General features: G+C 49.2%; 1 protein-coding gene across 2 annotated transcripts; it reads left to right on the forward strand.

Moving 5' to 3' along the window:
• The first annotated feature begins 1587 nt into the window (after positions 1-1587).
• On the forward strand, positions 1588-27962 carry GATA4 (GATA binding protein 4). 2 transcript variants are annotated; one of them, XM_075144847.1, is made up of 6 exons: positions 1588-2155; positions 21173-21342; positions 23995-24120; positions 25254-25341; positions 25591-25733; positions 26888-27962. In XM_075144847.1, exons 1-6 carry the CDS (start codon positions 1630-1632, stop codon positions 27068-27070), a joined length of 1236 nt encoding a protein of 411 aa, XP_075000948.1. In that variant the 5' UTR covers positions 1588-1629; the 3' UTR covers positions 27071-27962. The 2 variants fall into 2 exon arrangements, with proteins under 2 accessions (XP_075000948.1, XP_075000949.1); XM_075144848.1 differs by having other exon boundaries at positions 21176-21342.

Genomic DNA, 27962 nt, shown 5'->3' on the forward strand with positions numbered 1-27962 from the left:
CTGTCCTCCCGGGTATCAATCCTTATCTCCCGGTTATCTCTTCTGCTGCTAAATTCAGCCCAGCGGAGGGGTTCAGCCTGGGGAATCTGCTAGTTAAATCTAAATCAGTCCCAAGAGTTATTTCTCCGGCCATAATTCCCCCCCATCCGGCCTTTCTCCGGGTGTGAGATGGTTTTTCTAGGATCCCTCCATGATCTGCAAAGAAAACAGCGTCTCAGATCGTTTCAACCCCCCTCCCGGACCCTCCTTGGGAAGGGTATTTCACCCTGACACCCCCCCCAAGTGTTTTTTGGGGTCTCGCCATTGCAAGCCACATGCAAGGCCCCGATGGCGTCCCACGGCCGTGCCCGAAAACCAGCCCCTGCACCCCGAATCCCGTCCCCCCCACCCAAAGGAGCCTAAATCAGAAACGAAATCGACGTGGGAAGAAAAGCACCCATCGTGCCCACCCTACCCCCGTGGAAATGCCTCCCCATCCGGACCCACGGCATTCCCAGTCTCCAGTGGGTCAGCCCGCTCTGCTTCCAGCTTCTCCCAGCTCCCCACGCGGGAAAAGCGGGGAGGCGGCGGGGGATTAAAAACACACGGGAGGGGGAGTTTTGTGGGTGCTGCTAGGGGTCCCCTCCCCACATGCTCTCCCTTGCAAGTGGGTGCAGCATTATTAATGGGGGGTGCAGCGGCTAATTCCCCCCCCTTTTAAGCACGTCCACGCGTGGCCGGCCTTAGGGGTTGCAGACACGCGTGGGGCGGGCGCGGGGTGGGAGGGTCGAGCCAGCCTTCCTCCTCCTCCCCCTCTTTCCTCACCGTCTGCCTAATTTAATTCCTCTCCCCCCCCCAAGCCCTCCGCCCTCCGCAGCTTCAGCCTCCGGCTCGCCTCCCCGCCGCCCTGCTGCCAGCCCACATCAAAAGCCGGCCTGGGGGGGGCCATTAACAACTTAAAGCACCGATCGTACCTGCGGGACAAAGGGTTGTTTTTTTTTTGCTCCAGGCCCTAGGAGAGAGCATCGCTGTCTCTCACCTTCCCGGCTGTGTACCCCCCCATTTTCACCCCCCCCCCTCCCCGGGACTGCTCTAACCTCCTTATCTCCTCCGCCCCGACGCGGGGGGGGGTCCCGGCCGCCGCCTCCTCCTGCATCCCCGGCCGCATCTCCCCCTGCATCCCCCAGAGGTGTTGTTGGGGGGTGGGGGGGGGGTGGGGGGAAGAAAGGCGGGGAGGAGACTGACCGAGGGTTTTAAGCAGCCCAACCCCATCGTGGAGGGTGGTGGTGGTGGGTGGTGGTGGGGGGGGGGGGGGCGGGAGGTGATGGATGGAGTCCGGTGGGAGAAGCTAAATCCAAGCGGGAGCTAAATCTCTCCTCCGGAGGGACGTGGACTTCTTGCTTGGGGTCTGGAAGAGGCGGCTGGACCTGCTGAAGGTGGGGGAAGGTGGGCGGTGGGGAAGGGGGGGGTGGAGGAAAATTGCATCGCTGGTGGTGTTTTGGTTTTGGCTGGAAGGCTGTACCCACGCGAGACCGCTCTGGCCACCGCTCACTGCAGGGGAAAAGTGGAGCCTGGGATTTTTCACCCGCTCCCCATCGCTCTGGATTGTGGCCGGGGACCTGGCTGGGGTTTGGGGGGGCCCATCGCGAGATGTACCAGAGTTTAGCCATGGCAGCTAACCCCGGCCCTCCAGCGTATGAGGGGGCAGGTGGCTTCATGCACAGCGCGGCCGCAGCGTCCCCCGTCTATGTGCCCACCACGAGGGTCACCTCCATGCTTCCCAGCCTGCCATACCTCCAGAGCAGCGGCTCTTCCCAGCAAGGCAGCCCCGTCTCCAGCCACTCCATTTGGACTCAACCCGGAGCCGAAAGCGCCGCATACAACCCTGGATCTTCTCACCCTTCCGTGTCACCTCGGTTCTCCTTCTCCACCAGCACCCCCATCCCCGCCACTTCTTCCCGGGAAGCCGCGGCGGCTTACAGCAGCTCCTTGAACCTTTCTGCTAACGGGAGGGAGCAATACAGCAGGGGTTTCGGCAGCTCCTATTCCAGCCCCTACCCGGCTTATATGAGCCCCGAAATGGCCACCACTTGGACTTCTTCACCCTTCGACAGCCCCATGCTGCACAACCTGCAGAGCCGAGGGACGCCCGCAGCCGCCCGGCACGCCAACATAGGTGAGCGCAGCCAGGGTTGGGATGGGAGAGGGAAGGTTTCATCCCACCGCTTCCCCAAATTTTTGTGCACGCACCCCTCTTCGGGTAGGGCGAGGAGGCGCGAAGGGCAGGAGGGAGAAATTCGGCATATGCGGGATGTCGCTGCCGGAGCCGCCCCTCTGGCTGTAAAACACGGGGGTCCCCGCGGTGCTGCGATTGCCCCCCTGCACACGGACTTTGCCTGCAAAACCGCCATTTCAAAATATCCTCAAGGATCACAATTTAAAAAAAAAAAAATATAATTTAGGGTAGGCCTGGAGGGGAAAGAAATGATGTGCCGACCTCCCGTGCAAGGGCCTGTTGGCTCCACAAATAGCTCCACCGGGATTTAGGGGCTGCGATGGGGATGACCGCGGTGTGCAGGACCACGGTGCTCCAGGGGCGTGCAGGCAGCCCCTTCCCCGGCTTGCTTTAGGTGTAAAATGGGGAAATTTGTTTGGAAAATGGGGAAAATCAAAGTTTGGTCTGTGAATCCCAGATCTTTCCTTTGGGCTGTTTTATGTTATGTCTTTTTTTTTTTTTTAATTTTTGGAAAGGTTGGTTAGGCTAGAAAAAGGGAAAGTGCAGGGAAATTTGGCGCCAAGGGGGGAGAGACGATGGAGAAGGAGCAAAAGAAATGCATCCACATTTATTATCACGCTTTTTGGGGGACTCGCAGGCACATCTGAACGACCCAGCCCTGTATTTCAGTGTCTCCTTGCCCCAAAAAATCTCTTGTGCCAATCCCTATCTCGGAGCCTTTCAATTCATTAAGCTCCCTTGGGTCCTACAACCAGAAATTGGCCCCGAATGGCTTAAAATATTCCTTTTATATTTTGTATGGCAGAAGAGGGAGAAAAGAGGAGAGAAATGCGGGGCACATCTCTGCATCGCGGTTTCATAAACCCTTTTTTCCTCCCCGCCTTCTCTCCATGAAGGTATTTCTGTCGGCTTCGGGGTCGGCGTTAACAAAGAAGGTGACTCAAATTTGGCTGCAGATAGGTTTCAAGATTGCGTTCTTTAACCTGAATTTTGGAGGGTGATTTTTCCATCGTGTCTAGCAAGGTTTGCTTTATCTTTAGCATTCTTGAAGACATTAAAGAAAGGAAAGTTGGGTGTTGGTGAAAGCTTGGCCTTGCCAATGCCTTTTGCTTTTCTTTGGGCGTCATGAAATTAAAATGGGGAACAGATTATCTTTAAGGATAAAGTTTTGGCCAAGCAGGCAATGTTTTGGGGAAGCCCTGAGAAGGTAGAAAGTATAGGAAAAAAGTTGGATGAATCAAATAATCAAATAATAATTGAATATTATCAACAAGGCGCATTCCTATTTGACTACTGTGCCATCTCTTCCTTAGGAAAAAAATATCACCTTTCTGCAGTGGCCTCAAAAGAGTTCTTAGTAATAAAAATAACTTAAAACCAAAATAATGCGAATGAAGAATTGCAGAAATACCCGGCAGCTTTTAAGGTGCCAGAGATTGAGCGTAGTGATTTGGGGATTTCAAGCCCAGCGTTAAGCAGCAGTTTGCACTGCCGGTCTCGCAGCCTGCATTTTGGTGGCAAAAAAAGTGTTTTTTTTCTGGGCTTTTAAATAGCACTGGGAAGTTGGGATGTGTTGAGCCAGTCCAGAAAATGTTAGCGGTCGCTGGGACCCCCTTCCATCGCCAGGTCCTGATTCAGGTGCTGGATTCACGGTATCGCCTCCGGCATCACCGAGGGCAGCGCGGCAGACACCAGGGGATTTATTAGCGTGGGTCTAATTATGTCTCTGCCTTGAATGTGGAAAAAGCATTTGGGTTTTAAATAAAAAGTGCTTGGTTTTTGGTAACAAAAAAAAAAAAAAAAAAGAAACTGCTTGAAAGCTGGTGAGTTTAAAATTCAGGATTAAAATGGATTTGGGCAAGAAGTTTAAGGTCCAGAGATGCCCCTTTCCCTCTTCTCCCCGAGTCGGGACGCGGCCGTGCCGGGCTGCTCCCAGCAGGGTCCCTTCTCGATGCCGGGGCGATGCTTTGCACAGGCTGCGGGTATGGAGGGGGTTGTATGAGGCACGTAGAGGCTGGCTGGTGGTTTCTGAGCGGGGAGAAGGTTTTTTTTTTATGAGCAAGGGTGAAAAGGGCTGAAAAACTGAAGGCACTAAAAGATTTAGTGGGAGGGAAACACCATCGTGGATTGCGCCCATCACAGACCCACTTTAATAACACATCCGAGCTCAGCATCTGAGCCGTCCCTGGCACGGCGGAGCCCAAACTCCTTCTTTTGCCTTTCCTTAGGACTAAAGATATTTTTATTCTTTGCACAATGAGGAATCGCAGGGTGGAAGCAAAATCCTTCAGGCAAGGCTATATTGAATCAAGTGATTTTTGCAGCGCTCTCATTTCCCTCCAGTGATTTTGCTTTCTGGAGAACTGTCACCTTTGGCTAGCGCTAATTGTAGAGCACCCCTGGGTTCATTAGAATATTAATTATTATAATTTTTTAATAATGAAGATCAAGTCTATGCAGGTGTAGCTGGATACGCAGACATAGATCCGCAGTCTATGCAATTGGGCACGGCATTTTTTCCCCACTGTAAAGCAATGCACTGGGGAAAGAAGTTCAGTGAAAATGCATTCAAATAAAATGATACTAAAAGAAATAAAGATCTTGTTTTCCCCTGATAAGAGGAATTTTGGCCTGGGTTAAAAGGTGCCAATGCACCTCTGTGGTATAAAGTGCTGGGAAGGATGGCTGCATAAATCACATGGGCCTATTTGAAAAACTTTTCCCGGTGTGAGTTCAAAATGCCAAATTTGGGGCTTTTCAGGGTAAGTTGGGCAAATGATTTCATTACCCTGAAGGGCAGGATCAGACCCGGCGGCCGCCCCTGAACTTGCTCCCAGGCATTGCCTGGGATGGGGTTACAGCGAATTCCCGACTTAATGAGGCATGAAAAGGATCCGCTGCAAAGTCCCCTTTCAGGAGACTTCCCTCCCTGAGCCAAAAACCACTTGAAATCTGTCCCAAAATTAGCAGCTTGCCCTTTCTCCGGGCGGAGGGGCACAGGGATCGAGGGGGGCACGGGAGCCCGAGCGCATCCAGCCCACTGCCGCTTGCTGCCTCCTGGATGTTTCCAGGCTGGGGATGGAGGCTCAGATCCTGGTTTGCCATCCTCACCCCCTCCGATTTCGCTTTTCACAAAAAAGCAGCGGGGTTTTTTTCCTTTTGCTGAGATTGATGTGGTTGGGCGAAGGGCTGCGGGCATTTCCGCTGGGTGCTTTGCATTTTGGTTTCACTAAGTTGAAGTCGGGGTTCCCCGAACAGGCACCCTTTGAACACAGCAGCAGCAGCATCTGGAAAGATCAAAGCCTGGAGCAGACGCTGGGTTGGAAAATGTCTTCTTTACCGCTGGTGGGGGAGAGATTGTGAACCAGATCTTAAGCTTTCCCATAGGGATGCTAAGAGATTTGCCCTGTAGCATCCCCAGGGCTGGCATTTCCAGTGACTCATCGGCATTTGTTACAATCCTCTGCTCTACAGCCAGACCCCGACCTTCCCCACGTACCTACGGAGAAGGTGGCTGCTCCCCGTGGGGCTGCGGGCGATGGGGGATGCCCAGCATCCCTGCCCTCGGAGGGACGGGGACGCAGGATGGAGGGACGGGGACGCAGGATGGAGGGACGGGGACGCAGGATGGAGGGATGGGGACGCAGGATGGAGGGACGGGGACGCAGGATGGAGGGATGGGGACGCAGGATGGAGGGACGGGGACGCAGGATGGAGGGATGGGGACGCAGGATGGAGGGATGGGGATGCAGGATGGAGGGACGGGGACCGTAGGACGTGTCTGCGTTTTGCACGGGACCCTACATCCCCCGTTCTGGTTGCATTTCTCACCTCGGCTCCGCCGGCGGGGAAGGTTGGCCCAGGGCTTTGTTCCCCCCGAGGGTTTCAAGCCGCCTTCTGCTCTCCCGCCTAATTTAATTGTCACTGGTTAGTCTGGGTTTTGGGATAAAACCCACAGAATTAGGGGATACAAGACTGAGCTCAAACACACAACGATTTTTTACCCCCCAAGTCTCCAGACAGTGTATTTTAAATTAGAAATAAAGCAACAACAATAATAAAAATATCACCATCTATATCAGCACTATATCACCCTTAATAATACAGTTCCTTCATTGAAAACTGCACTTTATTACCGAATACAAATATATATGTTGCATACAACAGCCACAGTGTAGTATATAATACATTATAAATGCTTGTGAATTTTTGTAAAGCAGTAAAACTTAAGGCAGTGGATAGTGGTCCTGAATCTAAGACTTTATTAAGCCAGGATTAATTATTTTTCTCCTCCACACATGCACTCACGTGCGTGTCTTTATCCCTGTAGCAATAACAGTGGGGTTTTTTAAGAGACAGCCTATATTTTGCTCTTTTGCTATTTATTTCCACCAGTTTGGGGGGAAAGAGGCAAAATCCTTGAAAACAGATGAGCGTTTATCTGGTGTTTCCCAAAGGAAATTGGACCGATCCTGCTGCCTCCGTGCTCCTCTGATGATGGAGAAACCTCGGCTTGGCGGACAGAGAGAGGCTCCCTAAAGTGGGTTATCCCAAATATTTTGAATGGGCAAACCATCTTGCTCCTGATGGCTGTAAAATTAAGGATACCTCAAAAAAAAACCCCGCCAACAAAGCACCAACCAGCAAATAAAATCCCAAATCGGGTGAAAAAGCAGCAGCGCAGCGAGATGAGCAAGTTTTTGCGCCTGAAGGTCAGCAGCCTCTTGCTGCTGGGGAGGGTGTGTGTGCAGGGGCTGTTAAAATAAAGGTGGAAAAATGCAATTTTAAGGGAAAATGCAATTTAAAAAACCCCTTGTTAGTGTAGCCTCAAAACCTGCAGAAACCTTGTTTCTCATCGGTTGAAATCTTTGCTCCTCGAGCCCCGCAGAGCATTTGCACGCGTAGGAAAAAGGGGGTGCAAATATAATATATCTCCTTTGGGAGGTTTTGTTCCCAAATTCCCTGCCCCGCACGCTAACCTGGTGGGTCCTTCGCTCCCTACAATTTCCATACTGAAAAGGAGGTGCAGAAATGGGATATTTGGGGATTTCTCCCTGCTTGGCGACGCTCCCGGGGGCCACAAGGCAGAGGAATGTGGGGGGATGCAGCTGAATATCTCAGGTCCTTCGAGGCTTTTGCAACTCTATTATAAAAAGACTTAACGAAGCGTCTGCCTCCCATTTGGGGCTCATCGCTGCCTGCGAAACCAGGCAGGGATCCGTGTCGAGAGCTCAGATCATGGGCTTAAAGCGGCCGGTTTTGTTCACGCTGGGAGGGCAGAGGCAGAAATGCAGATTTTTTGCTGGGATGGCCGCACCAGCCCCGTGTTACGGGGACGTGTGATCCCCGAATAACGCAATTACGCTGCCAAATCCCCTCAGTTGCAATGGCAAGGTTGGGTTGTTACGGGGACGGCTTGCTTTTGTGGGGGGGGATGTGTGTAATTATGCCTGGAGGATTGCAGAAAAGGAGATTGGAAATGCCAAATATTCACCGTGTCGATGGATCCCGAATTCACGCTGCTGTCTGGCGGGAAGGTGTAAATACGCCTTTGGTGGGCGAGTGTGAAATGCTGCTTCAATAACCAAGGAAATACGTGAGAACGTGCTCTTACCTCCAAAATTAACCCGAATTATAAAAGCAAATTTCATTATAAGGTTGGATTGAGGGTTTTTTTTTTGGGAGGGGGGAAGAAAAAAACTTTGTGGGTCCTCTTTGTGGGGCAAAAATCTTGCAGTTGGCTAGGATAACGTCCAGCATTACGGCAAAATATTAAAATCTCTCTGGCCTTTACAAGTCTTCCCCACATCATCGGTCATGGTCACCGGTCCAAGCTGTAAATACATCTGTAATGACAAATTAAACCTAATTAGCTGCCATGCCTGAGCAGTGAGGTCTTTATACACGGGTGCTTACACGTGCGTGACAGCGCTTGAAAATAATTCGATCATCATTGCCTTCGCAGCGGCTGGTACAAGTGGCATTAAAGGCTCTTTTGAACCCCCCCCCCCGGTTTCTGCCGCGCCGAGCGATGCTGTTGTAAGGTCTCATATGGCAGAAATGTGTTGTGTTTTTTTTTTTTATCCCTTGAAGTTTTTCAGAAGGTCATTTGCTGCAGGATACGCTTGAGTTTTGCAGCATTCCCCATGCTATTGCAGCCTTTTAAACACTCGGTGGTGATTTCTTTTTCAATATGATAAGCTGGAGCTGGATTTTCTCATCCCAAAGAAGCGCGGGCGGGCGGGCGGGCGCTGGCTCTGCGAGGAAAGAAGATCTGGGCAGAGATTTTTCGAAGCTGGACGTAGATCTGACCCCGCCATCAGCGCTGAAACCTTGCCTTGGGTTTTGGCAAGGTCTGGATTTTAAAGCCAAGTTTGGGGAAGTGTCAACTGGAAGCGAAAATAATTTTTTTCTTTTCCAAGAAGCGCTTCCAAGAATCACCAAGTGGCGATTATTTTTTTTCTCAGTTATCTCCTGGTACAGAGGGTTTTTGCTTAATTGGGTGGACACCTAAATGTAGGATGCAGCCTTTGTCTGCGGCAGTTGGGGCAAAGTCAGGTCCTTCCCACATCTTTCTGCTGTTTTCTCCGTCTTTCTGAGGCCGATCCTGCTGTCTCGCCCAGGCAAGGCTTGCAGGATCAGGCCCTCCCCATAAATTCAGATTCAGAATGGGCTGTGGAAAAAAAAAAAAGAAAAGAATAAAAAAACCCCACTTTGCCTGAACCCATCCCTGTTTTGAATCAAAGGGAGGTTTGCCAGGAGTCGGTGCAGGATCAGGACCATGCAAGAAGCTTCCATAGGGAAGAAACACGGCCCCCTGCAAAGACCTACAGGTTTTCTTGGGGGAGGTGAAGAGGTGAAGCCCATCGCACAGGAAAGCTCCCCAAAAGCCAGTGGGACTTTTCTTTTTCTTTTCTGGAAAGTGGCCATTTGGTTTATATATTGCAGCGTGAAGGGATTTATGCTTTTTTTTTTTTTTAATTATTTTTAGTGACCCGTAAAGCTGGTGAGCCCCTTATCGGAGCCAGCTGGGCTCAAACAGCTCATGCCAGCCTTGGGAGAGACTCGGAAATTCATTTTGTTTGTGAAAGAGGAAAAAAATAATTTATGGAAAGTCAAGGAAACGTAAGTTTTCCACCAGAGGTGGGGTGAGGGCAGCCGGATGAGCGATGCAGCGGGGCTGATCTCCCGTCTCCATCAGGGACTGGTACTGAACGCTTCTGAATCTGGGATAACAAAATCACTGCCTGGAAATGTTTCCTCTTAATCCCTGGTAATTAGGTTGGTGTCTGCCGGGGGAGCATTTCAGGAGAGGTCCCGTGGTGGGACGTCGCTGCCTGCTCTTGTTCTTCTTCCCAAAGCTCAGCCGTTTTCCTCCGGTCGATGCTTCCAGCTGCAGTATTTACGGGGTGCCGGGGTAGGGCTGGGTGCCTGTTGCCGTCAGGCTCTCCTAAAAGGTTAAAACCCAAGCCCAGCAGAAGAGGTTGGGGACAGAGATGGAGCAGGGGAGGGGAGAAGGAGATCACGTCGCTCCCTCAGAGCAAGATTTTGCCAAATCTTGCTCCTTTTTCCACAGCTCCTGCTTGCACGGTGCTCTCTGGCTGTGCGTATAATATTGAAGCAAGTTCCAGGTTGTCCTCTGGCCTCGAGGGCCGGGGGAGTGGGCTGTCTCCTTTGGCTCTGCAAACATCTCCAAACAGTTTGGGAGACATCTCCCTCTTGTCTGCTTCTCAGCTCCGGCTGTTGCCAGCCGTCGTGCCACCGTGCGCCTCGGTTTTCCTTCAAGCTCCAGCTTCCGGAGTCATGTTATCATACGTCAGGCTCTGGTTTTGTAGGAAGGGAAGGAGCAGCTTTTCTGGACGAGAGAAAAGCTGGGAAACCCTGATGCCTTCATGTTGAAACTCTAGAAAAGACAAACAAATAACCTAATATTTATCATTTAAACTCCTATGAGTTTCCAAGCCAGGCTCTTGGGTTTGCAAGCAAGGGAGCCATCTTTATTTAATATTCAGGGCTTGCAGTGCTGGAGCTGTAAAAAACCAGTGAGGCGGTGAGGCCCAGACATCAGGACTCCTCTGAATGACATGTTTGGCCCCAGATGTCTGAGATTATTTTGGGAAGGGAGTGCTGGCCCCAGGGGCTGGCTGCTCGGGGGACTGGCTGCTGGGAAGGACGCTGAGTTGGGACATGCCTTGGTGATGTGGAGCACGAGAGAGGCAGCTGGCTTGGGGGATGTCTCCTCCTCACGCTTCCCTGGGCTGGGAGGATGCCCTGGATCCCGGGTACAATTGAGGCTTTTCTCCAGGGGCTTCCCACATTCAGTCCTTCGTTGCTTCAGTGGGGCAGAAGATCATCAATGCTGTGATTTACCCTGACCCTCTGGATGTGAAGATCTGGCCTCGAGGTTTTTCCCAGATGCCAGCACAAGCAGGAGGGTGAAATCCTCCCTGTAACCCCTTCCCTTTGCCCCCAGCCGGGGAAGGGTCTCACTCTGGCAGGGCTACCTGCCTGCCCCGCTGCCTGCCCCGCTGCCTGCCCTCCCCAACCATTTCTATTCCTAAACCAACATCCCAGTCAGACTCTGTCACCTCCCTTCACGCAGAATCAATAACAACGGGTGAGCAGGTTAATTATAATCACAGAATAAACGCCGCGGTCTCAAAGTTCACTCAACTTCAGCAGCGTTTCAAAACGAGCAGACGACGCCAAGAAACTTTCATTGATTCCTCCGGGGCAGGTGTGGGAGTTTGAACCTGTCCCCAAGCTGATCTTGATTCAAAACCTACTCAATTTTCTTCCTTATCTCGACTTTTGCCTATCTTATAATGCCTGTTATTTTAGATAAAAAGTCCAATCAATTGAGTTAGAAAAACTGCAAGTTATATGTTGCCCTGATAAGTTCGGTACCTGCCGGTTTATTGGCCTGGGCTGCAGTTTCTGTGCGAACTGACCTTTGCGGATGTTTTATCGGCGGCCGGGAGAATCGCTCCATCCTCCCGCCCCGCTCGGGGGCTGAGTTGACTTAACGTTCAGAATAACTAATAAAAGAGGAAAAGAGAAGGGCCAGGGGTTAAACAAACTGACTGTCCCCTGTAACGTGATGAACCGTAGTAAACACCTTTTTGTTTGTCCCTGGCTGGGGTCCCGTAGGGAGGCCAGGATCTGGCCTAACTTATTTTGGTGTAACTCCTCTGAGTGGTGTTTATCAGCGTGACACCTCCGAACCGGAGTCAGAGCCTGTGTCCCAATTAGCGAGCTACAGAAAACTGGGGCGGGGGGTTGGATATGCACGTGATCGTCAAAATTGGTTAGCGCCGTCATGCTCGGAGAGGGCTTAGACACGCGGAGCAGTATAAACCCTACATATTTCATATATTCCTACACACAGAATCATTTAGATCATTTAGATCATTAAGATCATCGAGTCCAACTGTAAACCTAACACTGCCAAGTCCACCACTAAACCATGTCTCTAAGTGCCACATCTACATGTATACCTGGTATAGATATGTTTTATATATATAGTGTGTGGGTTTTTTATACACGTGTGTGTGTCTGTGTGTGTTATATTTGTGTACATATATATAAATATGTATGTACACACGGTTCTATACAGCTATGTTCTATATAGCCATAGAATCATTCTAATAGCAAAAGCAAAGAGTTGATTAGAGATGAATCCTAGATTGCTAAAATGGCATTCTTAAGGACATGGTATACGTGTATATATACAAATACAGACATTTATGTATTTGTACATATATATACACACATGTATAATACACACACATGATAACAATAATACAATTAATTGTATTCCTACAGGCAGGATTTTGCCCATTTGACTTGCATAAATGTCTTTCCTTCTGATCTGCACCAGCCCGCAGAAAAAAAAAACCACCTGAGTTTCTGGAGTTGCAGGATCGCAGAAATGCACGCTGGAGGATCTCCAGTCCAGCCTCCTGCTTGAAGCAGGACAACCACAAGCAGTGGCTGAGGGCAGCTGCGGCTTTACCCGGGTGAGGCTTGGAAATGCCCAGGGATGGAAATTCCCCCACCTCCTAATGAAAACGCTTTTCCTAATGCCCCGCCTGTGGTTTGTGCTGCCTTCTCCCACTATTGAGAAGAGTTTGGCTCTGTTGTCTGCATACATCTGGCTGATGTCCTTGTAATGATCCCAAACAGCACCAATTTCCCTGGGGCCAGAGCTGGCCCTGGCTTTGGTTCACCTGGGTGCTGGTAGTCACCTCTACAGACAGACAGATGGTCACCATCGGACAGATGCTGCACTAGGGTGTACGACCACAAGCCATTGGGTTCCTGTGGTTTAAGGAGTTTCAGCTCATCAGCTGCTCTGTAGAAGCCCAAGCGGGCCAAGAGCACATGAAGGCTGTGTCATGCTTGATGATGAACCAGTGCCAGATGCTCTTCCATCGTTAGCACGGCCCCTTGGCATGGTCCAAGCGCAGACCATCTCAGCCTGACCCAAGCATCTCTTGGTGCAGGCCCTCGGAAGCAGTTTGGATGTGACCATTGTAGATTGGGGTCCAAGAGCATCTGAACATGGCCAGACTCTGCTAGCTGGACTTAGGGTCAGGGTTCACCAGTTACCCAGTAACTGGCCCCAGTTCACCAGTTACCAAGTAGCCATAAGGCCGGTTCCCATGGCTCAGCCATGGAGCAGCAGCTTGGCATGCCTCCACAGCACACCTGCTTGTGGTCCCCTGTGGGGACACCAGACACAGCTGCGCATGTCGGAGGTGATCCATTGCCTGTGCCCAACTCAGAAACAGCTGCCCAGGTGGGATCATGGCATTGCAAATCCCAAGCTTTCCTGATCCTCTACATTTTTTTCCCCCACTGTGGACTAAATGATCTGGGGGTTGGACTAGATGATCTTCAAAGGTCCCTTCCAACCCAAATCACTCTGTGATTCTGTGACCATTCCCTTGCAGTCATGAAAGAAGAGCCTCTGCTAGGGCACACCCATTTGGAGATGGGACGTATTTCAAGGACGATAACGCTGTAGCTGTTTTTCCTTTGTCAAAAGAGAGAAAGACCATTTCCAGGTGCCTCCTGCCAAGCAGACCCCAGGCTGTGGATGGCCCCATCCTGGCCATTCCCTGGGCTTTCCATGCTAATCTAAGATTTGTTAAAAAATATTTGGACAGTCGATAAGCAGAGGAATCTCCTGTTTATCAGAAGAGCCTCAGATATTTACAAGTGTAAGAATTATAAGTAGGAGTAAGAAAGGGGAGGTCACCTTGGTGAGTGGGACCAGGCATGCATCCCAGCAAAAGAAAGCAGACCTTGGAGTTCAGTCACACACAACTTGACAGTCAGCAGAAGTTGCTGTAGGACACCAGGTTGCTATCAAAGGGGTGGCCAGCAAGTGGTCCGACCAAAAGCACCCTACATCTTCAGGGGTGTTTGCGTGCCTGTCTCCTGTATAGCAGACTGTGTACCTTTTGGATGTGGGACATAGTACTTCAGTGGGTGGGTCAACACTTTCTCCACTCAGTTCTGGTACAACCCTTGGGTTTGATGGTTTGGTGTCTGGTGGTTCTGGTATGCTGGAGAGCAGTCAATGCTTTTCCAAGCAATCAGGTTGGCCAGTCTGCCATGGACCATCTCCTGCCCCTTCCCAAAACAGGCAGTTTGTTTGAATCTGCTTTAGAGGAATCCAGCCTGTTTCCATCCACCTTTCTTCCATCCACTGCTTCTCTCCACATCTATGACTATGGCCTTTGAAAGTTGTCCTGTTGCCCCCCTCCAGTGAGGCAGGGAAGAGCCTTTGCTCCTTCTCACAGGGGAAGAACAGTGTCGCAAGGAGATGAGAAGCCTTGCTCAAGGGAAGCCTACTGCAGAGCCAAGACCGAATTCAAATCCAGGCCCAGGATTTGACCAACCCTCCCGTCGTGTCCCTCTTGCACATGATCTCAGCTGGTCCCTTGGCTGCTTCTGCCTCCACTGTCCTTCAAACAGGGGAAAACATATCCATGAAGGAAAGGAGAATTCTCGGCTGTTGGCAATGGTGTGTGCCATAGACCTTGGCTTGCCGCAGGCAGAGGAGGGAGCTTTGCAGGGGAGGGACACAATGTTCCCTTTGCCTTGACGTGAAACATTTGGCCTGGGGAAGGGTTGCACGGGAACAGTCTCGCTGTGGTGTTTCACGAAGCAAGGGAAAAACAGATTTCTTTGCCTTTTTGAAAGCAGCATGTGGCTTAGCCAGATCGTAGGTTGAATGTTTCCTAAGTGATAAGTAGGGTCTTTAGGTTTGCAGTGGGAAAGCTGTTTGGTCTAGGCAGCCAACTGAGTAACCAACCATTTTCTCCACCGTAGACGTGTCAGATAACCCCCAAAACATTCTGGGACAGCATCGAGCCATTTCTGTGAAGCTGCACAATGATGCATTTTGCTTGAAACTGTGTTTCTGGCTAAGCGTAGGGAATTTACCTGCTTCTCCATTTCCTGCAGATCAGCAATCACGCAGGTGATGTCTCCTGTTACTCCAGATCAGAAGAGAGTAGGGAGCCACATTCCCACCAGCAACCAACTCGGTGATGGGCACTACTCAAACAGGCACTGTCCTGCTCTCCCCACGTCTAGGTCTCATTAGTCTCTAAAATAGTGGGGTGCTGGATGAATTTCCCCCAAATTCTGTCAGAGGGAAAACAGGCAGAGAAGAGGAAGGGGGGAAAAAGCCAATGGGCAGAACCTGTTTTTACAGAAACATCCTCGGCTCCATTAGCTCAAGGGTAAGATAATGCACATGGGCTTTCTGATCCCACTGTGTGTCAAGCTGATGATGTCCCCATTGAAAAAGGAAAGGCTCCCTGACGGCTTTCTTTTGGCTACAGATCTCTCCCGTCCATAAATTTGGGCTCTTTTATTTACAGCTGCTCCCTGCCCCTTCTACTTTTGTCTTTCCTTGTTTTTTGCTGCTGTCTTCCTTTCCAGTTCAGCCACAGTACTGGACCAACCAGCACTTTTAACTGCTGTGATCTGACCAGAAACTTTTGGTGGGCTTTTCCCCTTGAAATTTCAGCTTCTGGAGTCATGCAATTCACGGCAGCATCTCAACCCATTCAAAAGAAATAGAAGATGTGACTTTCAGCTCTACTAGCTGCAGCAAAACTCTTAGTAAAAGGACCCCTAAAGGCTTGAACTGTAGGAAGGATTTCCACCCTGTCACTTTTTCATGGAAACAATCTTGGGATTTGGGACAAACCATCCCGAGCAGCTGGGAAAGGCAAATTCTGTGTTCCCTTGCTGTGCTGTCGTGGCTGTCCCTTGAAGCAGGTGAGGGTGTCTTGGGTGGGATCCCAGGGTGTCCATGTGTCCGAGGGGCCAGTGTCCTTTGTCTCAGCTGCAAGTGCCCCTGAGAGTCCATTTGGGATTCGTGTATACACAGGAACGTGGCTCTCACCTCTTATCATAACAAATTGTTTTAGGAAACTGCTTCTCTGTGGGGAAAACTGCTCTCAGGGTCTGTTTAGAGCCCGTAAGTGCCTGGCTGTGTTTGAAGGACAGTTTCTCCTTTGCTGAGTTGCTTCATTGGGTTGAGAAGACACTTCTGCAGGGGGAGATGTTGATATTAAATATCCCTCCAGCTGTAAACAAAACTCCAGTGCTATATTAATGGATGTCTCTTTCCATTCTTCTTCACCCAGAGGGGGTGGGTGAAGGCAGGAGAGGACTGGAGGGCAGAAGAAGGTAGACAACCTCGTTGTTGTTTCCCATGCAGCCACAACAGGGTCTGACCCAAACCAGTGGAGGGAGGGCTCTTTGTCCCCTTCTAGAGGCTGGTTTAGGAACAGAAACTTATAAACTGGTTGTTGGCTCTGAACTGAAGGATTCAAAATCTATCGGAGGTGCTTTACTATTCTTTTGGGCGCTGATCCATCAGGTTTATGTGTTCAAGATGATCTCTCCAATTTTAACAGATTTAGGGTTGCTACAGAAAAGCCCAAATAAACCCAGAAGGTCTGAACCTAGGAATGGGCATGCTGTCAGGCTGGCAGAGTTGGGGTTTGCAGAGATAGGGGAGAGACCCAGAGAAGGCAGTTCAAGCCACTCTTCAGACTCAAGCCTTGGGCAACCTCCCTCGGATCTCCAGCGGACTTGGTTGCGAGAGGCTATCTGATTCTCCTGGTGGGGAAGGCAAAAGTACTCAGACTTTGGGTGGGCCATGTCCTTGGTCAGAGATGCTGTCATGTCCTAGCCATGCTGGAAAAGGTGTGGGCTGGCTGGCGGTGCTCAGATCTGATTTCTTGTTGAGCCTTGCATTGTCCGTACCAGTTGATCTCTGTGGACCTGGCAGTCAATGTGAAGGACCACTCCCAATGACTAAAAGCCATGAAGGGCCGTCTCCAAGACTGCTTTTTCCCTACCAGACCCCAGTGCTCCACTTAGGAGTTGCTCCTGGCTCCCTAGGGACTGAATGTCCCACTGTGGAAAGTATTTCTGACATTAGCATGCTCAAGGCCTCACCCAAGATTAGGAGACTGTTGTGCAACACACAAGTGACATTTCCTGCCCTGAGGACCTTGCAGTCCTCATAAACTATAGGTGTGAGGGGAAAAAGATCTCCTTTTACACAGCAAGCCAATGACCAGGACAGGGACAAGACCCAGTCCATCCTCTCCAGCGGCTGGGTCATTCAGCAAGATTTCATGATCTGCTTTCATGACTGATCACAAAACTGATATTATCCAAGATAAGGGCTGGGCAAAGGCACTTGGGGGAGCTGTATGTTCAAAGAGGAAGATGAGGCTGTTCAGCACACGTGAGGCCGCTCCAGCCACGGGCTGATGTCCTTCTCAGCCTAACCAGCAGACGGTATCCTTTCCTCAACCCTGTCCCCGTGCTGGCCATACCTGGCTTTGGGAGAGGGAGTAAATCTTTCCAGCAGAAAGGCTATTACAGAGGTCACCGGATGGATCCATAAATCTCCATTATCAGACAGCGGCTCCTGTGCCATGAAACGGAAATTATTACCCTGAGTACGACTGGGGGAGCCTTTCCTTCCCCCCGCATTGTTTAGGGCCCGCCGGGAGCTGCTCGGGCAATTTGCTGCCTGAATAAACGTTTCCTTTCCCGGCTGCTAAGTACAAGGAATAAGTGTCAAGGGATCCCATAATGCCAGGATTTAGAGCTCCAGCCCTGAGACGGAAGCCAAGAAAACACTTTGCTGCTTTTTCCCGGGGAGCCTCCTTAATCCCCGTTATTAATAACAACTGCAAATTAAACAATTAGTGCACTTGAAGCCCAGTGACCTCCATGCCCAATATAGCCCAGCCTGCCGGTGGATCGCGGTTCCTGTGGGCTCTGAGCCCTGGGAACGTTTGGGTTTCCCAGGTCTTGGACAACCACCCACATCAAACTGCATGGGCTGCAGCTCTTCAGGTGATACTTTCTCATTATTTTGTAGACCCTCAGGTTTTCAAGAGCAGCTGGGATGTCTCAGCTGTGTGGCCAGGTGGTCAGCTCAGAAAGCTCCCCTCAGCAACTTCATCCCTGAGTTTAGTGATGCTGTGAAATTATAGCACCTCTTTTAGAAAGAAATCCAGTCCTTTGCCTTCTACTTCTTCATTGGGGCCCAAATGCCCTTCGTTCACTAAAGGGCATGCCCTAAGCCTACATCATCTTCTCTGAGCCAGGATCCAGTAGTGTCCAAAACACATCCTTTGCCATCATCAAGCATACTTTGAAGCAGGAGAGGATGTTTCTCCTCCAGGTGAGATCTCTTGAGGTCAAGGAGCTCCCTCTGCTCTGACGGGCTCCAGGAATGATTTTAAAGAGGTTGCACTCTGCAGCTGTCATCTGACTCAGCACTGGGTGGTGCACGCAAGGGACGCACCCATCTGATATCGCCCCATCAGGGCTGTGATTAGGGAGAGCCACCCATTGCGTGGAGCCTCTGTGTGCCCTGGGAACAAAGTCTGTTCCTTCCCCGTCTCAAGCACCAGTGATTCCTGTTTATTAACGTTCACAAGGATCACCTTTGTCTGCAGCTGAGAGGGAAAAATCACACAAATGCTCTTACTATGGAAGCAGAAGAGGACTTTTGGAAACTTAAACCAGTGAAAGAGAGAAGCTCCAGTCCAAAACCCATGGAAAGTGAAAAAAACCAAACCAAAACCACCAAACAAGTAGGGAAGAATATAGCTCAAACAAATAGGGATGAAAAAGGAGAACAGGTCTCAAGACTGCTTTGTACTGGTGTTTTGGATGTCCGATTACAAACCAACAGTGAAAATACTGTGGATAGTGGAGCTGGGTGTTACACAAACTCTTAAGAAATACTCAATATTCAGTAGCAAATTTGATTATTGTCAGAAAATAAGAGACTTGCGCTTTGCCTGGTTTCAACTCCACATCTTCTGTTTTTTTCTAAAAAGAGAAGTATACTTGACGTTTCTTTTTATCATACCCATTTTGAGGGACCTTCTTATTCAAGAGCTAGTCCAACTCTTAACATTTCTGAGGGACTATTAGGAATTTTCTCCTTTTTCTTTGATTAAAAACTTTGAGATTTTGTTTTTCTGGTGGAAAGATCTCCAGGAAAGATGATATTTTGTCATTAGTCACAGACACAACTCAAATCAGTCAAGAGTTTTAACTGTTACCTTTGGACTACCTCTGCTCTGCTAAATTCTTCCTGGATTATGTTAACAATTTTGTACTGAATTATTTTCAAAAAAGAAGGGATTTTCTCACAGGACAAAAATAACTGTGAAAATAATTTGGCTTTTTCTTTGGAAAATGATAATCAAGCACCTCAACAACTTCTAAGATGAAAAAAATAGCAAAATGCTTTCTCCTTCTTGGAGATTTTTCAAATAAATTAGTTCTTTCCTGACCAGCTGTTCCAATCCCTTCTCTTTTCAAAGGAAGTTTATTTGATCTAGATTTTGGCTGTGACTCAATGGTGATTTTAAAGGGGAAAGAGAGGCATTATGGTTACAGTATCACTGAATCCACGTGTACAAAAATCACCTGGAGGGATTCCCATCTTTCGTAAACCACCAGAATTGCTCAAGGATAATAAGATCTTCCTGAGCTGCTGAGAAGATACTGGATTCCTTCTTTTCTGGCTCCAGAGCCCCTTGGGTATACTTATTTACTGTTTTCTAGTATTTCCCCATGGCCACACGGTGTAATCTCTTGCCATGTTTAGCCTGGTTTTCTAGGGAGAATCTTCTTCTCTGTGTCTCGGTTTACTGGCGCGACTTTAGTAATTTTTTAATCCTTTGGCTGTTTCATGGTTATGTAGTTTCCTACAAATTTTCCAAAAATAGTCTGGAGAAAAGAGAAAATAAGGCTGATGTTTGAACATAACCCTTATTAGATCTCAGAGAACCCACATGGGATTGAGACACAGATCGGCAAGAAGCCAAATTTTGTTGGTTTGCTGTTTGGGGAACTATTATCTTCCAGCAGAAAGCTGAGATACTCGTACAACAAGCAGGTGGACAAGCACAAAATATAGCAAGATGCACAATAACATTTTAAGAGTTAATGTTATGTTGGTCTGTAATGGCTGAAGGTCCTGATGCAAAGCTCTTGCCATCCTCCAAACGCCTCCTGTGCACTGTACTTTGTTGGGAATTTTTTCAGCAGCCTGGTTTATTCCCAACCTACGCTAAGTAACGGAGCCCTTTGCTGTCATTTGTAGTTTTCTTCTTCTCCCCAATTGTTTTACCATCTAGTGTTCCCTTTCTGGTGCCCATAACAGAACGTGTCCGTGTGCAGGAAGGAATGGTTTTGTAACAGAAGAAATACATCCCCAAGCTGAACTCAAAAGTTGATACTCTCCAGGTGGGATCACCATCAGGAACGCACATTTTCAAGGGTCATGCCAGCTGGATGCAGATATATTTACATCTCAGCAAGGCTTATAGCTGAGAGTATATTATATTTTATTAGGTGAAGTTCTTGGCTTTTCGAGGGCATTGTATCCAAGGGTGAGCCGACCTGTGTCTTTCCAAATGATGATGCAGTCGGGGTGCGTTGTGTTGACCCCTGCACTACATTGCAGATGATATGGACCTGCCATAGCCAGAGCGCTTGGACTGGCCCAGCCCAGGGCAGTTGTCCTCACCCTCACATCACAGCTGCAGCCAGGCCCTGGTGGAGGGTGAACCAGGAACGTGGTGGGTGAATCCACCAAGCCCTGGAGAGTGACATCAATCACAAGGGAGATTTGCATCAAAAGCTGAGTCTCTGACACCTGTGAATGCCCAGCGATGTCTGTGAGCTGACAACCTAGGCTGGGGTTGTACATGTGGATTCTTGCAGCTCAGGAGATGCTTCTCCTGCAGAGAATAGGGCGAAGGCACGTGAACGTCTCTCCCCCTTGGCACTCTGCAGCGATCCCTCTCTGCGGAGGGGCTGGGTGGGCGCTGGCATGGGCTGGGTGAGGAGCAGTCCTGCGGGGGAGCAGGGCGTGCCGGCACGGCTTTCCCTGCCCGCACTTGCTTGAGCCCCGTTGAGAGATGCCCGGGCAGCTGCCTGGTCTCTGGGCAGTTCTGCTTCGTGGGTCTGGGCTTGTGTTTGTCCGTGGTTGCAGGCAATTTGTCTTGATTGTAAACACGGCTGTTTGCCTGCCCCAATCTGTTTGCCCTGGCTATGTCCAATCTTGAAAATTGGATAACGTCAGAGCAGAAGGGAAGGTTTCTATTTCTGTCTCCTTGTATCTGTGTCCCAGCACATCCCTGCTGCCACAGAAGTCCTGCAGCCAACACTGTATGGCAGGGAAAGGGGTTCCTCTTCCCAATAATCCCAGGGGCTTCCTTGAGAAAGGAAGAGTTGTTTCTTGCACCCTATACAATCAGAATGTTTGTGATTTCTTGAAATGTCACTTCTGGGCTCAAATATTGAGAACCAGACCAGAAATTAAATGTACAGCCACCTAATTAATCAAGTCTTTTCCATTCTTTCCCATCATGGCAGCAGAATTTTTTGATGATTATTCAGAGGGGCGAGAATGTGTCAACTGTGGAGCCATGTCCACCCCGCTCTGGAGGAGAGACGGCACGGGGCACTACCTCTGCAATGCCTGCGGGCTCTACCACAAGATGAATGGCATCAACCGGCCCTTGTTCAAACCTCAGAGGAGGCTGGTAAGTCAAGATCACGTAACGCATGTGGGGCAAGGTTGTGTGTGAGGATGAGGCAAAAAGACCTCGGCTAGGTGGAGATGCCAGGGGTGTTGCAACTCCTTGGGTCCCCATCTGCCCAACCTAGGTGGTTTTGGTGCAAATTTCCAAAATAAGCCAGATTGTCTTGTGCTTGGTACACTCCAAGACCTTGTACTGTCCAGACCAGTTCTGCAGACACCCAGGCCAGGCGGTGGAAGGGGCTGTAGAACACAGGGGCAGTACCGTGGTGTCGGTTTAGCAAAAGCCAATCTTTGCTTTAGTATCCCTGTAGGCATATTAGGATGAATGGAAATCCTTTCCAGCTCCACCACACCACCAGTCCATCTTCTCTTACCCTCAGGGTCCTTATTCTCCAGTTGCTTCATAGCGACTGGCCACCTTTTCTGGATACCCTGATCCCGGCTCCGTTGGGTGACTTGTGGGGCAGGTCAGGGCATCCCAAAGCCTGTGGGGTCAGGATGGGGTATGGGAACCTGGGGATTGGAAACATCTCGGTGTTGATAATCTACCTGTCCCTGCCCATTTTGGTGAGGGGTTTTGGGAAGGTCTCTGTAGTCTGGGCCTCAGGACACGAGGCCATCGTGACCCCAGGCAGCAAAGAGCCAGCAAGCCATCCCTGAGGACCGTATTTCCCCACTCCTTGTCTTCCGTGAGGCTCCATCCCCAACCTGCCCTGCCCTTTGCATCGCCCAGACCTGTCTGTGCTCAAACCCAGCCGTCCCCTGCAAGTGTCAAAAATGACACTGGCAGCTTGAGCGCTGCTACCAGCCACAGCCACCCAGCGCCCTCTTGTGAAAACCCCTTCTTAGACATTGCACTGACTGATGCAGGCGGTTTCTGTACCCTGGCACCCAGGCCCTTGCCCGGGTTCATTTACTGGTTATCCTTGAGCACATCTGTGTAGTCAGGAATGGCCCGTTGGGTACCAGGCTTGGTCCTTTGGAGCAAGCAACAACGCATGCTTTTAACTCTGCACAACCTTGGGGTAAGGCTTGGAAAACCCCATGAGAAATATAAATGCATGATCTGTGCAAATCTGTACATGCGTTCCTGCCACTTGGCTGGGCAGATGGCAATCTGGAAATCTTACAAAAATGGCCAAATTCCTGCTTTTTCTTCTGGAAGAGAATTTCCATGAAGAAAAGGAGGATATGTCTAGGGATGCAATGTAGGAGTGTGATTAAAGTAATGACAATTGGTCTACCTGAATAAATATATTCAGTATAAGTGATTGGGTTTAATCTGTCACTGTGTAACCCCTTTTTTCAAAGACTGCGATATGCCAGAGAGCCCTGAAAGGGAATATCTTTGCCTTTGCTGCAAGCTCTCTTTTAAGCTCTCGGTCCACTTAGAAAGGCCAATGATTGAAGCTAATGCATGTTGAGGTTACAACTAAAGCAGTGTTTGGTTTCTCTGCACCAAAGGGGTTTCCAGCTTCCAAAGTCTTAAGAAGTACTTGAATTTAACTTTTTATTGTCCTGCTGCCGTAGATTTAAAACTGATCCTGTTTTATAATAAGGCAGAAGACACAGAGAGAAAGCTGTGGCAAAGATCACAGAGGAAATCCCTGGTAGTTGCCAGGTCCTCATCTCCCAGGCTTTCACCCCATTACACAGCTGCCAGCTACGCTGTTTGGGTCTGCAGATGTAGATGTCCAAGACCACCAGATTTTCTCCCTATAAGCTCCCCATCAGGCACAGTGAGAACAGGCATCTTCACACAGCTCTAGCATTTCTGTTCAGTCCCCAGTTTATCAAAGAGGGAATTTGACCCCAGCCCGTCCTGACTTTATCCTCAGCCTCTTCAGACCTGAGCTTTGAAGGATGCTGGGAAGAGTCAGGCAGGTGTGGAGGATGTGGCTTTTTCTTCCCCCACCTCCCACTCTGCTTCCAAGCTCAAAACTGGTATTTTATATGGTTTCAAGCCCATTGTCTTCATCCTGTGGCCTTTTGAGCCTGGCTAAACCACTTGACCCAGAAAGGGAACTTCAAAAGGCCTGTTCCCTGTACTGCTTCATTAGTGTGGTTTCCTATTAATTATCCCTCTTTATCTTTAGGAAGACGATGCTGCTGGAAGCACTCTTTTTCTTATCTCCCCCTCAAGCCTCACGAGCAACATCACGCAAAGCCAGCAAGGAGTATGTAACATTCATGGCATTGATAATGTCTTCTTGGGATATGCCATGATGCTTGGAAGGTGAAGGGCTTGGGAGCATGAAAGGGCAGGACGGTCTGAGATCCAGACACCTTAGTGTCGGTGTGTGCATATATAGCGGGTCTCTAAGCTGCCACTAGACCCGCTGGAGATCTGGGGCTCTGTTCAGGTGACGTCTCTGGCACCATCTGAGATGCCCCAGGACAGCTGAGATGTCTGCACAGTGCTGGCAGGCAGGAGACAGTGGAAAGGCAGTGGAGCAGAGCTGAAAGGCAAGAGGGGAAGAAAAAGGCAACTGTGTTATGCAGCAAGGTGAGAAGAGAAAAAGGCAGAGAAATAAGAGTGGCAAGAGGAGAGGAAAACCTGAGGCGCGCTAGAGCGAGCTCGCTGGGATCTGAGAAGCTGCCGGTGGCAGCAGTGGAGGGCTGATGTGTTTTCTCCCTCTGCATTTTCTCGCAGTCGGCTTCCCGCCGCGTCGGCCTCTCTTGTGCCAACTGCCACACAACGACAACCACGCTCTGGCGCAGAAATGCCGAGGGAGAGCCCGTCTGTAACGCCTGCGGACTCTACATGAAGCTCCATGGGGTAACACCTTCGTTGATCTTTACTCTTTATGGGGAGGGTATCAACAGCACCAAGCTGGGGATTGGGGTCGTTGCACAACTGGGTGCTCTCCTGGAGCTGTTTTTCCTGCTGTCCCTCTGGGCTTTGGTCGCTCTCAACATTACATCATGTTTATACAGGGCATTTCTCACATCCTAATTAGCTACCCTTTGCATCCAAGTCTTAAAACCTAGGCTAGGTTTTAACCTAAAACTAGGCCCAGATTCTTCCCACCTAAATTCAGGCACTTTAGTGAAAAATCTGAGTCAGAAGCACAAAGACACGCACTCGGGGTGTCAGATCCTAGCTAAGACTTGGTTGTAGACTTGTCATGGGAGTGATCGATGACTTTTCTTGCATGGGTGTCCCGATAGTCATGTATATATATCATGTCTGATATATCTAGAAGAGTCCCGTTGGAGTCTAAGGCATAGCAGGACTTCAAGATGCAAATCTCCAGTCCTTTTCCCACCAGTCAGTGGCAACAGGGCCATCCCCCATGGCAGAGACAGAGGCCTTCAACACCCTGGCGATTGCTTAGTAGCAAACCCCCGTTCTCCTTCTCATTGCATTGTTTTTTTATACACATCCGTGCTCTCAAGGATTTCCAGTGCTTCAGAGCGGATGGAAGAGCATTCATAAGAGAGGTCAAAGCTGGAAGACAAGGTGGATGAGGGGAAGCCTTACCTAACCCGACACATTATTCTAGAAATCCCAGCGTGTTTCTGACACTGAGGGTGACTATCTCAGTGGGATCAGTTCCTAAGGGAGGTCTCCCCACACAGGCTTGTTCCCTAGCCAGAAAGACGTTTTCTGCTCTGAGTTAAACAGAAAAATAAATCAGATGAGCTGCTGTTCCTTTTTGGCCTTAAAACACTCTATACCTATGGTGTGGAAACCCTATCCCCATTTGGATGCACATCTTGTAGCTTTGACATATCTCTTCACACAGCAGAGCTGACCAGTGAATTTGGGCTCCATCTTGTTGCTTTCAATTGAATCAGCTGTTTTTCATGGAGCCTACAAGGTAGAGCTGGAATCACGTTCTCCTAGATGACATACAGGACATACATGGACATACAGAAACCAATGTGCTTTTATATTTGGGTCTGTAGGTTCCAAGGCCTTTAGCAATGAGAAAAGAGGGCATTCAGACGAGGAAGCGCAAGCCAAAGAACCTTAACAAAACAAAGACGCCAGCAGGTAAGTGTTGAACGAGGGAGTTTGTTGTACGTGTATATGTGCGTGCACTTGTGTTTCTGACCATCATGTCCTGTGAGTCAGACACCCAACCACAAAATGGGCTGATTCTTCAAAATTGGGGGATGTCTGAAAGCCCTTCCGACAATTTATTTTTTTTATTTTTGCCTATACTAGCTTTGTGTGGGTGGGTACAGCTCTGTACTGAAAGGTCTTTGGGAAGAGCCTGGTTTACTGTCTTCTTTCTCACAGGTCCATCCAGCAGCGAGAGTCTTACTCCGACCACCAGCTCCACCAGCAGCAGCAGCAGTGCCACGACCACTGAGGAAATGCGCCCCATAAAAACAGAACCTGGGCTCTCATCTCATTACGGGCACCCCAGCCCAATTTCTCAGGTACAGAGGGGAGATGCTGGCAGTGGGACAAAGATGGGAACTAGGATGGTAGACATGGTGAGAAGAACATCCTCAAAACCTCTGTGGAACATCCTCAAAACCTCTTTGCAATCCAGGGGTCTAGGAGTTCACAGTAAGAGGTCTATCCTCTGGGATGGGGCAAAACCCCACATTCTTGTCACCATATCTACAGCACAATATAGCTTTTTAATGATGTGTGGCAATTCTGAATGGACAACAAGAAGTAGCAGCTTTGTTGAAAACATGAAATTCCTTCTAGCTGGGCAGCTATGTAGGTCCCATAGCAAGAAAATGCCCGTTACCTTTGTATGATTTGATTTGTCTTGAGCAAGGAGAAACTTGGCCATATTACCCTACTTTCTCTGCACTGGCTGGCTGTGTGTTGAGCGATATAGAAATGCAGCGTGAGGAGAATAAACTCACACAGCCCAAATCTAACCGAGCCGAGTCCCTGCAAAGGTAAAGCAAGCCAGCACGATGACAGAGAGCTGCAGGGTAAATGGTGCTCTTTACCATATCCACCACTAGATGTCTTGGGACCAGCACTGCATCCACACAAGGTGCATATCCTGCTGAGCAACACCCGGATCTGGAAGCTGATCTGTGCGAATGTCTGCAGGTTTAATAACTGTGCCTTGGTTAAGGATCCTCATAGCACGGCACAATTAAGAGGCAGAGGTATATGATAGTTGCTCTCCTTTTATGTTCATACAGGGAACTCCAAAGTTTAAACTAAATCATCCCTGGAGAAAAAAAATATGTGGTTGAGTGTTGCGCTGGACTGATCCTGCACCTGCAGCACTTCGCAGCACTGTTATGTGCCTTGCAATCTACAGGAGACTATTTGTAAGCTAGGAGAGCCCAAGGCCAATGAAATCTCAAGCCTTGGGAGGTAAAATGATCTTTTCTGACATTTAGAAGAGAACAAGATGCCCTGTATGCAGTAATAGGAAAGAACAGGGTCTGGAACAAGAAGGAAAGAGCCTGTCCAAAGTATCATGCATAAGCTGCAATCTGCAGCTCTACAGCAAATCCGCAGAGATGTTATTACAATAGCACCAGCTCCCACAAAGGGACTCATAGGGTTCTCTATGGTTTGAAGCTTTGTTCACAGGATTTTCCTTTTTCCATAGGCATTCTCAGTCTCTGCCATGTCTGGACATGGATCATCTATTCACCCTGCGATTTCAGCTCTGAAGCTTTCCCCACAGGCTTACCAGTCAGCTATCAGCCAGTCTCCACAAACCAGCTCCAAACAGGACTCCTGGAACAGCCTGGTGTTAGCTGAAAACCACGGGGACATCATAACTGCATAACCTGGTCTTCCACCCATGGACTTCAGGCTAATCTGCTTGAGAAATGAAGAAGATGCCACGTAATCATCAAGTCAATGTTGTTTCCCACCTCCCCTGCTCTCCTGCCTTCTCTCCCCTTGTGAGATGTCCAGCAAAGAGGTAAAGAGGACTTATATGAGGTGTAGGAGAGCTCTTACGAAACAAACAGAGAAGACTCAAATCTCAAAGCAACTAATGGATGTGAAGCCTTTTTTCTCACTTTAAATGAGCCTCTCTATTTGATTGTCACCACCTTCTATGAAATAGCCAGAAAACAAAGATGGACACAGTTCTTGAGTTTTGTTTATTTAAAAACATCTGGCATTTAAGACTCAGACGATGGTGGAACAGAGACACTTTTTTTCTTCTGTCACCATTGGTTCTTTTCCTGACCAGAAGAAAATGCCACCTTCTTCTCATTACCCAAATTCAGTGATCTTCCACCAAATGGAGCCAGTTCCAGAACACTTTGTTGAACAGGCTTCACTAGACGTGCTGTGGTGGCTTTAGTGGATTTGATATGATCTAGGGCAGAGAAAAAAAGAGACCCTCCCACACACACAGCCTCAGCTCACACATCTAGAGCTTTGTCTTCATTTTCCTAAATGGTCTGCAAACCTAATGAATGTCCGTATTTAATAGTAACTCCTTTCCTATTTATCATTACAAAATCATGGGACTGTGTTTCCAAAAGGTTGTTGGCTGAGCCTGGAGAAGGTCTGTCCAAAGTCAAAGGGCGATTTTGGAAGGAGGAACCTTCTGAAGCAGGTAGAGGAGACCCACATTGGTCACCAAATCCTGGAGGAAATTGCTGGGCTCTTCCCTTACGGATAGCTACAAGCCAGGCTTAGAGATTATTCAAGAGCACAGCAAG

This window comes from Calonectris borealis, chromosome 3 (genome assembly GCF_964195595.1).
Source record: "Calonectris borealis chromosome 3, bCalBor7.hap1.2, whole genome shotgun sequence".
NCBI lineage: Eukaryota > Metazoa > Chordata > Aves > Procellariiformes > Procellariidae > Calonectris > Calonectris borealis.